A 12,288-nucleotide genomic window follows, 5' to 3' on the forward strand; every position below is an offset into this window, starting at 1 on the left:
AGGTTAGCTTGCTGCAGGGGTCCAGGCAATCTGGACTAAGTGAGACGGGCTGGACACACCCTGGAGCCCTCCTGCAGTTCCTCCCCAGCTGTCCAACCTCCCGTGTCCCTTCCCGGCCCCGATTGTGCACCGGTGGGGTCCCTTGACCTGGCCTGCGCCCTCTTGAATCCAGGACCCCTCGGGGGATGTCGGAGAGCCAGTTTCAGCCCAATCCTACAGGCCAGGCCGAGGGACCCCCACTGGTGCATGAATTTGTGCACTAGGCCTCTAGTATATCTACATATATAAAAGCCTAAGTGACCGAATGACTGAACGACCAGTTGACTGGTCGCTATGATGTGCACTGACCACCAGGGGGTAGACGCTCAACACAGGAGCTGCCCCCAGTAATCAGTGCACTTCCACAGTGGGAGTGCCACTCAATGGATCGACCCATTCCAGCGGCCCATCAGCCCGGCAGCAGCCACTCACTCCCTCAGTAGTCCTGCAGGTCCAATCTCCGGAGAACAGGACAGGTACCGACGGACCAGCACTGCCAGCCCGACCTGACAATGCTGCCGGCCTCCTGGAAGTCGACCTCAGGCACCATGGCTGCTTCCCCTCCCTAGAAGCTCTGCAAGGAAGAAATTATATAAAAGTGGCCACCAGGTGGCTCCCAACAACTGACGTGAATGGCAGTGGGACGGATCCAGATCCCGGGCCAGCAAGGGCGTCCCACTGCGCACCAGAGGGCTGATCTCATCCCACTTCCCCCCTCCCTGTGGACTGAAAGGTCCAGAGGCAGGGCTCATGGCTGGTGAGTGCTGCTGTGGTAGTGTGAGCCAGAGGCAGGGCTCATGGCTGGTTAGCGCTGCTGCGGTAGTGTGAGCCAGAGGCAGGGCTCATGGCTGGTGAGTGCTGCTGCGGCAGCGTGAGCCTCTTCCAATTGGGACTGACTGGGCATGAGCCTGCGGGAGCAGCAGGCGGCATTGGACTGCTGGTTTAGGCCTGATCCCCACAGGCCACTCCAAGGGACCCCACCTGTGCACGAATTCACGCACCGGGCCTCTAGTCTATACTAATAAAAGGGTAATATGCTAATTAGACTGGATAGACTGGACGTTTTCTGGACGTCCTTCTGGACAAAGCTGCAGTGGCTGTGAGGGCCAAGGGCCGGTGGCATGGGAGAGGTGGTGGCGTGGGAGAGGCTATGGCACAGGCCGGTCCAGCACTGTGGCCCCTTTCATAGAGGTGGCGCCGGAGAGGTGGCGGCATGGTCCCGGTCCCAGTGCTGCCCCTTCTGCAGAGGCAGCCACAGAGGCAGCGGCGCAGGCCCGTCTCGGTGCCACGCCTCCACAGAGGCTGGATGGGGTGCAACCTGCTGTGCCTCAACCTTCCACAGCCCATCCCCCAGCTGGCCTGGCCCCAGATTGCTCCCCACCCACCAGTGGGCAGGGGGCAGGGCCAGCCCTAAGAAGCAAGGGCTGAGGGCTGGCAGCTGCGGCAGCCATCAGTGACAGCAGCAGTGGAGTGATGGGGGCAGCGTCTTCCCCGATTGGCTGGTCGCCTCCCACAGAAGGAGGCCAGATTGTGGTGGGGAGTGGGCCTAAGCCGTCAATAGGACATCCCCTGAGGGCTCCCAGACTGTGAGAGGGGGCAGGCCGGGCTGAGGGACCCCTCCAGTGCACGAATTTTCATGCACTGGGCCTCTAGTCCTATATAATAAAAGGCTAATATGCAAATTGAACAAACGGCAGAATAATCGGTTGCTATGATGTGCACTGGCCACCAGGGGGCAGACGCTCAATGCTGGAGCTGCCCCCTGGTGGTCAGTGTGCTCCCACAGGGAGCACTGCTCAGCCAGAAGCCCTGAGCTGGGCTCATGGCTAGCGAGCGCAGTGGCGGTGGCAGCTCTAAGAATGTCCGACTGCTGGGGAGCAGGCCTAAGCCGTCAGTTGGACATCCCCCAAGGGCTCCCGGATTGCAAGAGGGTGCAGGCTGGGCTGAGGGATCCCTTCACCCCAAGTGCATGAATCTCATGCACCAGGCCTCTAGTATATATATATACTGAGTGGCCAGATTATTATGATCTCTGAACGCATAATAATGTGGCCACTCAGTGTATATCCTATATAATAAAAGGCTAATATGCAAATTGTCCCCTTGACCAGGAGTTCGACCAGCAGGCAGGCCGGCCAACTGCCCATGTTCCCTTCCCTTGGCCAGGCTGGCTGGACCCCACCCATGCATGAATTCATGCACTGGGCCTCTAATATATATATCTACACTAATAAAAGAGAAACATGCAAATTAACCATCACTCTGCTATGCCCACCAGCCAATCAGGAGAGAATATGCAAATTAGAAGACCAAAGATGGCGGCTGCCCAGCTGCTCCAGGCGTGGAGTGGCCGGGCGGGGCAGAACGCCTGCTATGAGAGGGAGGGCGAGGGCGGGGGGCGAAGGGATCTACAGGAGCGGCACTGTGGCCACAGTGAAGACTAAGACTGCAGACTCTGGAGTCTGCAGCGTAGATGGCAGACTCCAGCCGGAGCCTGCAGTGAAGACGAAGAAGGCAGACTCTGGCCGGAGCCTGCAGCAAAGACTGAAGAAGGCAGACTCTGGCCTGAGTCTGCAGCAAAGGCGGCAGACTCCAGCTGGAGTGAAGGCCTGGGTCCTGGTGCCAGAGGAAAACTGGTGCTGGAAGCCAAGGGAAGGTAGGCCTATTGCACGAATCCCTTCATGCAATGGGCCTCTAGTGTATATATGCGTGTGTGTGTGTGTGTGTGTGTGTGTGTGTGTGTGTGTATACTGAGTGGCCAGATTATTATTATGTGTTCAGAGATCATAATAATCTGGTCACTCAGTGTATAAAAGCCCCACCAAACCCCTTTGCCAGGAACTACACTCAGCATCCAGCTGCCAAAGCTTTGAATTGTCTCTGAGCATTTGTACCGTATTTGGATTTATTTTGTGCATCTGTTAGCAAGATGTGTCCTAAGGTATCAGGAAAGCCTGAGAGAACTCAGAAGGGGTTAGCTTAGTGTAAAACTGGATGTAATTAAGCATATTTGGTATGATTTGGTAAGTTATTCTTTCCATATAAATCAGGGGTGGGGTCCCACCTGGGGTCCCACCCGTGGCCCATAGTGTGGAAACCTGTACTTGAGATTTCACTTGTATATGGAGTCTAAAAAACTAAACAAAACCCAAAACCAAACTCAGAGATACAGGGAACAGATTGGTAGTTGCTGGGGGAGGATAGGCAAAATGGGTGAAGAGGGTCAAAACTCCTGGTTATGAAATGAATAAGTCATGGGGGTATAATGTATAGTTTGGTGACTATAGTTAATAACACTGTATGGTGTAGAATTTGAAAAGTTGCTAAGAGAATAGATTTTTTAAAAATAAACTGGCTTTTGTCCTGGCTGGGTAGCTGGGTGGGTTAGAGCATCCTCTGGATAGCCACTTAGCAAGAGAAACATGCTGCTCCGAGGCCAGGTGCTGCTTGAGAGATTTTAGGAAAGTCTGAAGCAGGAGCTAAGACAGGCATTAGTATGGAAAAGCCACTGTAAACAGCTTGGGTGAGCCTGAAAGTTGGGTGGGGTGGAGTTTCAGGGAATCACTAGGACAGGGTGAGCATTAACCAGATTGATGACTCAGATATGGCACCCACCTGCTGGCTCTGTGTGGGGAAGGCTCAGAAAAGGAGAAATGGCCTCTGCCAGCACTTTTCTCTGGGAGAAAGCTGCCCCTCCAGCTCTCACCCTAATGTCAGATACTTTATTTAGTTCCTCCCCATTTGTCCCTGGTGCCTTACAAGATGCTACCCCACTGCTGGAGCTCAGATCAAGGAGTCTGATTAAGTAGGTGAGCAGGCTCTTTAAGAGGAACACCTGGGACTCCAGCAGCTCTTTGTTTCACTGAGTCGCAGTCCCCACTGGTTTTTACAGCCAGAGTAATGGAAACTTCTCTTCCTGGCACTGGAACACTGGGGTGGAGGTCCTGGTGTGGGGCAGGGACCCCTCACTCCTCAGGGGGTGACCTCTGTAGCCAAGATCTCTCTCCTGATTTTTATCTGACACATGGTGTGGTCAGCCTTTTCCACGTCTCCACCCCTTCCACCAGTCTCCATGTTTTGTGTTGATTTATTAGTCAGGCTTGGTTAGGTTTGCTATTTGGCAACTTAGTTTGAAATGAGGGAAAGAGAATATTAAAGGGAAAAATGAAAATTCAGTAAGATCATAGTCCAGTTTAGACTAGAAATTTAGTTCAGGTTTAATATAAGTACATAAAATATCTTTATTATTTCAGCTGTTACAATTTAACACTAGAGCTCAGAAAAAGTACAGCTTTGATGTATAAGAGGCATCTAAATGTTACATAGCTCCTTTTTAGTGTCTCGTGTTAAGGTTAAATGCTTTGATTATACCCTGTTTACTTAAATTACTCAGCTTGCCCAGGCTTGATGAAAGGAATTAAAAGGTGTCAACACAGGGTATTGAAAAAAACACACCTGGTTTCATTATTAGAGGCCTTCAGAGAAATGTTTGAGGACTTCAGTCGTGTGTCAGAATTTAGCTTTATTTGGGTTACTTTAGCATTCAGATGGGAGGGGCATAGGATGATTTTTATTTTATTTTTTTACATGCCAGAGGGTTTTGCATTCTGGTTTGGAGTTAAGGCAAAACCAGTTGGAGGAAGAATCACAGTAGTAGTTGTTGAAAATCCATAACTGGATTTTTTCACCAATTTGTCCTTTCTTATATAATGTTCATAATATTTTTCCCCTTAGTTGTTTTATGTAGAACTTTTTCAGATTTATACTAAAATCTACTGAATACTAATAATATTCCAGTATTGTATTCATTAAGCTACAATAGTAAAATTTGTGATTGAGGACTAATGACATTAAGGAAATCAGGAACATATCTAGGAGAAATGTAGGGGCCCACAGAGCTGAGGCCAGAATTGTACCCTGCATTTTTATTTATTTGTTTGTCTTCCTTTGAGCAGGAAAAAAGGAAATGGTTTCTTTTGAATATCCAGGGTTTGTGTTGTTTTTTTTTTTAAAAAAAAAACAAACATGAAGGATATAAGGGAGTTAATAGAGGAGATTGTCAGAGAATTAGAATGCTCCTCCACACATATGGCTAAAGGATTAATAGGCAGAAAGAGTCTTGAAGATGGTATGCAGGTTCCAAGTTGCTATGCATTATTAAAATGCGTAAAACCTTCTAAAATATAGGAATGTCGTGGTTAAACCATTAAACCATGGATAGATACTTTGGTGTATTTACCCCAAATGCAGGAAAAGCCATGCTTGCCTTTGTAGCCAGGAAAAGCCATGCTTGCCTTTGTAGCCATGGAATTTGTCTTCTATTTTTAAAAAAATCCTCATCCCAGGATGTTTCCTGTTGATTTTTACAGAGAAGGGAGACACGCGCGCGCGCACACACACACACACACACACACACACACACACACACACAGAAACATCGATGTGAGAGAGAAACATAGATTGGTTGCCTCCTGTACTCACCCTGACTGGGGAGGGAACTCCCAACCTAGGTATGTGCCTGGACCGGTGTACGGGATAATGCTCCAACCAACTGTAAGCTCCCAGTAAAAATTTATAATACAAATAATTGAGGATCATTTCTGCTTTGTTGTTTTTTGTTTTGTTTTTTTAATAAATCTTTATTCAGATTATTACAATTGTTTCTCCTTTTTCCCCCCATAGCTCCCCTCCACCCAGTTCCCACCCCATCTTCTGCCCTTACCCCCCCCCCCCCACTGTCCTCATCCATAGGTGTATGATTTTTGTCCAGTCTCTTCATGAACCCCCCATACCCTTTTCCCCCTGAGAATTATCAGCCCACTCCCTTTCTATGCCCCTGATTCTATTATATTCACCAGATTATTCTGTTCCTCAGGTTTTTAATTCACTTGATTTTTAGGTTCACTTGTTGATAGATATGTATTTGTTGTTCATAATTTTTATCTTTACTTTTTTCTTCTTCCTCTTCTTTAAGAATACCTTTCAGCATTTCATATAATACTGGTTTGGTGGTGATGAACTCTTTTAGCTTTTTCTTATCTGTGAAGCTCTTTATCTGCCCTTCAATTCTGAATGATAGCTTTGCTGGGTAGAGTAATCTTGGTTGTAGGTTCTTGCTATTCATCACATTGAAAATTTCTTGCCACTCCCGTCTGGCCTGCATAGTTTCTGTTGAGAAATCAGCTGACAATCGTATGGGTGCTCCCTTGTAGGTAATTAACTGTTTTTCTCTTGCTGCTTTTAATATTCTCTCTTTGTCTTTTGCTCTTGGCATTTTAATTATGATGTGTCTTGGTGTGCCCCCTCTTTGTTTGGGGTTCTGTGGGCTTCCTGGACTTGTAAGTCTATTTCTTTCACCAGGTGGGGGAAGTTTTCAGTCATTATTTCTTCCAATAGGTTTTCAGTATCTTGCTCTCTCTCTTCTTCTGGCACCCCCATAATTCTGATGTTGGTACGCTTGAGGTTATCCCAGAGGCTCCTTACACTATCTTCAAATTTTTGGATTTTTTTTTCTTTTTGCTTTTTCGGTTGAGTGTTTTTTGCTTCTTTGTATTTCAATTCTTTGACTTGATTTTTGTGTTTCTCTAGTCTGTTTTTGGGTCTCTGTATAATATTTTTTATTTCAGTCAGTGTATGTTTAATTTCTAGTTGGTCCTTTTTCATATCTTCGAGGGTCTCGTTATATTTATCGGCCTTTTCTAGGATATTCTTAAAAAGCCTTATAACCGTGGTTTTGAATTCTATATCCAGTCGTTTTTTTTCCTCCATTTCTTTCGTTTGTGATCTGATTCTTTGACGCCGCATGTTCACTGCTTCCCTGAGTTGGTACGGTATATTTGTGTGCTAGGTTTCCTATATGGCCCAGTGGGTCTGCCTCCCCAGTTAACCTGAGGTGGACACTCTTGGTGCACCCCTTTGTGGACTGTGTGTACAGCCTTGTTGTAATTAAGTCTTGATTGTTGTTGGTATCACTGGGAAGAATTGACCTCCAGGCCAGTTGGCTGTAAGGATCAGCTGTGTCTATGCTGGGAGAAGTTCGGTGCTGGAGACAGCCTTATAGGATTAGACTTGCCAAATTGCAATAGCCTCTGTGCTCAGCTTGGATGGGGTGGAGTCTCAGTCTTGGCTTCCCGTCAGCCTTGCCCTAGCGTGCACATGCGCCTTCAGACCTCTGCTTTCCCCGGCTCCTGAGCCTCCGCCCGAGAGTCCAGACTCCCCTTGTAAGAGCGTGGGTCCCCAGTGGCTCGCCCGGAACTGGGGTTCAGTGCAGTCAGAACTGGGGTTCAGTGCGGTCGGGGGCTCCCTTCCCCCTTCCGCCAGAGAAAGTCAGCCAGGCTCTCAGCCGCCCTTCCTCTCTGCGTGCACAAAGACCCTTTGCCGTACCTCCAATTCTCTGTGAGCTTTTCTCTTTCCTTCTAGTTGTAGAATTTTCACTCAGCCAGCTTTCCTGTGGTTCTGGATGGTGTCCGTTCTGTCTTTTAGTTGTAGTTTTGAAATTGTTGTGTGAGGCTGCAGTTTTGGTGCTTACCTATGCCGCCATCTTGGTTTCCTCTGCTTTGTTTTATAGTTTATTCTTTCCAAGAATGTTGGGTAACAAAATAAAATCTTAAATTAGGAAAAGGCTTCAGAGCGAGTTTTTAGAAAGTTAAAAAGGGCCCTACTGGTTTGGCTCAGTGGATAGAGAGTTGGCCTGCGGACTGAAGGGTCCCGGGTTCAATTCCAGTCTAGGGCACATGCCTGGGTTGCAGCCTCGATCCCCAGTAGGGGGTGTGCAGGAGGCAACCGATCAATGATTCTCTCTCATCATTGATATTTCTATCTCTTTCTCCCTCTCCCTTTCTCTCTGAAATCAATAAAAATATACTTTAAAAAAAGTTCAAAAGAATTTGGTTTATTAATAGAAGATGTAATTTGATTCCATTTTTGTTTTCTTCCATTAAAAAAAAAAAAAATCTGTTGCCCTAGCTGGTTTTGCTCAGTGATTAGAGTGCTGGCTCTCAGACTGAAGGGTTGTGGGTTTAATTCCAGTCAAGGGCACATGTACCTTGGTTGCAGGCCCGATCTGCCCCCCATCTTCCACGCCCCCGTGCCAGTCGGGGTGAGTTCTGGAGGCAACCAATTGATGTGTCATTCTCACGTCAATGTTTCTCTCTCTCTGTCTCTCCTCCTCCCTTCCACTCTAATAATCAATGGGAAAAATATCCTCAGGTCCTCTGTGGAATAAGTGTGGCATTAAGGATGGCAAGTCAGTGTGGGCAGCATCCTAAAACTGATGTTTTCCCTAAGGCAGAATTCATTGATTCCAAATAGCCCATGGTAATACATGGAAAAGATGATATTGACATGGTTTTAAAAGGTTTTCTCTTTACATGTTTTCTTTTCACTTTTTCAAAACAGTGCCTTTGAAGATGAGGCTATGAAGCTTCGACAGCTGAAACTCGATAATCAGGTGAGTAGAGTCTTCTCTTTTGAAATAAGTGGAGAACTATACTGACCATGATGGATAGTCTTGACTCTGAAGTCTTGGCAGTGTCATGGAAAGAAGACCTGATAGGAAAAGGCTCTGATATTACTCACTAAGCAGGGTCTAGACTTAGTATCTGCTGAACCAAGGCCCTGGGCTATGGCAAGAGCAAAGTGTTTTGAGGACATCAGCAATAAAACTGGCCTTAGATTTGTAATCACTGAAAATTCTTGATACCTTTTATAAGAATTAGAAGAATGTTAACATTGTAATTCTATGTACTTATTTGGTCCTACTACCTTAAGTACCTCTCTACACTGTAATTTCACTTAACTACAAGATTTTTTTCTTACCCTAATCTGCAGATCTGAACATGCTGCTATGCTTGTTTAAAAACTTCCATTGCCTGCAGAATAATTTTGTTTACAGCACTGGTCCCAATTTTAGCTACACATTAAATTTTTTCAAATGATTTGATTTATGCTTGTATCCTCCACTAAACAAAGTAAGTTCCATGAGAACAGGAGGCAAGTCTATTTATGATGACTGTTATATCAGAAGTTCCTAGCATAAGGCTGGGTACATAATCTTCATTAAATATTTGAGTGAAGGAAGGAATAAATGAACAAGAGTTTTGTGTTGTCACATGCTATCCTCATCGTGATTACTCACCTTAGAACCTATACCCAATATTTGCCTTTTCATATGAATGTTATCTATTTATTTATTTTAATCCTCACCTGATATTTTTTTCCATTGATTTCTAGAGAGAGTAGAAGGGAGGGAGGGTAGAGAGAGAGAGAGAAACATGGATGTGAGAGAGACATTGATTGGTTGCCTCCCTCAAGATCCCCTAGGAGGGCTGAGGAACCTGTAACCAAGGTACATGCCCTTCACCAGGAATCAAACCCTGATCCTTCACATCAGTCTAACCCAGGGGTGGGCAAACTTTTTGACTCGAGGGCCACAATGGATTCTTAAACTGGACCGGAGGGCCGGAACAAAAGCATGGATGGAGTGTTTGTGTGAACTAATATAGATTCAAAGTAAACATCATTACATAAAAGGGTACGGTCTTTTTTTTTTATTTCAATAGTTTTATTCATTTCAAACATTTTAACAAGAAGAATGTAAACACTAATTATTATAATTTGAAACTTCAAAAAATGGAGGAATCATAGCACAATAACATACCTTATATTGAAGATGGCAAAGGCAAAATAAAATTGCCTAACAAAGGAAAGGTACAAAAGCCTTTCAAATTAAACTTAAATATAATAAAATAATTTAAAACTAAAACAGATAGAAAAGAACAAAATGTGTAAACAGTAAATTAAACATTTTCTTTAGTGCAACTTCCAAATTATGCCCGGGACGTAGATGTAGATGGCAATGTAGACTGGGTTGAAAGGTTTTTGGTCTTTAAAACATCAACTTCAGTGGGAACAGTGTTGTTGGTCTCCTTTTTTAGCTAATGCATCAAAGTCTGGAGTTAGTTTTGTTGTGGCTATTCTCAGGATAGATCTGAGGTGTTCGTCAGTTAAGCTGGATCTGTGAGGGGCTTTGTTGATGTTCATGACGCTAAATGTCTGCTCACAAATATAGGTTGACCCAAACAGCACCAGTATCTTCTGTGCCATCCTTCGGATGTTTGGAAAAGTGGCTTCATTAAGTGAAGCATAAAAGTCTCTTAGTTCAAGAGAGCTTAATTTCTCCTTTAGGACAAAGTCAGACTGAAGATCGATGAGTTCCAGTTGCACCTCTTCTGGTGCTGTTTCAGGGTTTTGTGACTAAGGACAGGCCACCAGTTGAAGTGACTAAAAGCTGAAAGTCTGTTGTTTTATTAACAAGTCATTGTGATGTACAGAATGTGGGAACAGGAAAAAATTGTGTTTGAGTAGAGCTCTTAATCTTACCTCAGAAAGGCTCTGATACTGTGCTCTCCAGGGGCGTGTCTCCCTACATCACCACGATGACGTGTCTACGCATTCCCAGGGTGATGTCAGGAGACGTGTCCGCGGGCATTACAAGGAGCCTCTGGAAGATTGAGAGGTTGTTCCTTCTACTGAATGGGCGGATATAAATCCACCCACTCAGAAGAAGGAGCTGTGGCCGTTTCCTGACGTTGCCATGTTAACACTGCTGCTGGTGAAGGAGCGGAGGGGAGAGCAAGAGAACCCTCCGCTCTTTCGGCTCCGTGGGCCGGATAGAACAGCCAAACGGGCCGGATCCGGCCCGCGGGCCATAGTTTGCCCACGGCTGGTCTAACCCCTAAGCAAAACTAGCCAGGGCTCAAATGAACGTTTTTTAAGTCATGAAATTCTATAGCTCTAGTCTACCTATGCAGGACCATTAACAGTCAAAGTGTTTAAACTCCATAGGTAACTAAAAAGACCTCTAAAGTTTTGTCTTGCTTTTTTATGTTGCTGTTGGAATTAGTAATGGGACTTATAACAAATTAAAGGTGGAATCATTAAAAACTAGGAAAGGGGTCTTGCCATAGCATGCAAAGATGTACAGAGCAACCCTCCACAGTAGGGCAAGGTGGAGATGCAGACCAGCACTGGTACTTGCACTTGCCGGTGGCAATCCCTGCAGGGCACCTTTCAAAACTTTTGTGGCGATGGCACTTCCCTGGAGACTGTCGTTAAGTTCCACTACCCCTCAGGCCACCAGATGGTAGAGCTCGGTGCCCAGGGATCTCATGGGCAAGCCTGAGACCTGCTTCAAGGCTGTGGTGATTGCCTCCATTGTCAGCTGCACCAGCGCCTACTTGCCAGGGCCTTCCTCACCTGCTGCCTCATGAACTGCATGGAGAGGAGCGAACCTGGGGCCTCAGTGCTCTGACAGGGCTGCGCAGCTTGGCCTCAGAGGCCTGAGTAATGACAGCAGTGCCACTGCAGGTCTGGAGCCATGTGGCTCTGCCTAGCTGGCTATAGCTTCACCGTCCTTGGTGAGGGCACCACAGGACTGGCTGATGTGGACAAGGACCCTGGAACCTCTGGGCCTGTGCTCTGAGCTTTCCCCAGGTCCTGGTGGCAGTGCACAGGACAGACCTTGCTTGCTCTGGGCTGGGGGAGTGCCTAGCCACTCTACCTTCCACAACCTGAGGGCCAGGCCCACCCCACCAGCCAGTCACCTCTATTGCCATATATGTTCAGCTCCAGATTGATCAGTAAAATCCACTTTCAGGCTTAGGGATCCCTCAGGACAAGCTGACTGATGCCCAAGGCTGGGGACCCCAGTGTGGGTGACCAAGCAGTCCTAGGGGGAGCCCTGCTGTAGTGTTTTTTTATGGCTTGAAACCACTGCTGAGGTTAATATAGCAGCTGCAGCCTCCCTCTACCTGGCTTCCTTTAAAGAGACAGGAACATTTTTTAAAAATATATTTTTATTGATTTCAGAGAGGAAGGGAGAGGGAGAGAGAGATAGAAACATCAATGATGAGAAAAAATCATTGATCAGCTGCCTCCTGCACGCCCCACACTGGGGATCAAGCCCACAACCCAGGCATGTGCCCTGACCGGGAATCGAACTGTGACCTCATGGTTCATAGGTCAGCGCTCAACCACTAAGCCACGCTGGCCAGGCCTGGGGAACATTTTAAGCAGATCTAGTTTTTTATGGCAGAGTTGGAAAATAGCAACAAACATCCCAGCAATTACAGATGGCTGCCTTGGGCACTTTCCTCTGCAAGGTATTCTGCTGCTAAGTGGAGACCCAAACAGGGTTATGCATCTGTCATGTCAGTGAGGGTGTGAATAAACAATTCTTTCTAATACTGG

The 12,288-nt window shown here is 46.5% G+C and overlaps 1 protein-coding gene across 1 annotated transcript in view; it reads left to right on the top strand.

Moving 5' to 3' along the window:
- TULP3 (TUB like protein 3) overlaps positions 1–12,288 on the top strand; it is a 98,526-nt gene that overhangs the window by 47,704 nt on the left and 38,534 nt on the right. The window contains exon 2 of the mRNA XM_080662711.1: positions 8,437–8,488. Within this exon, the coding sequence (XP_080518837.1) occupies positions 8,437–8,488 (52 nt within the window). The remainder of the gene's footprint in view (positions 1–8,436; positions 8,489–12,288) is intronic.

Source organism: Plecotus auritus (genome assembly GCF_963455305.1).
Source record: "Plecotus auritus genome assembly, chromosome: 3".
In the NCBI taxonomy this organism is placed as follows: domain Eukaryota; kingdom Metazoa; phylum Chordata; class Mammalia; order Chiroptera; family Vespertilionidae; genus Plecotus; species Plecotus auritus.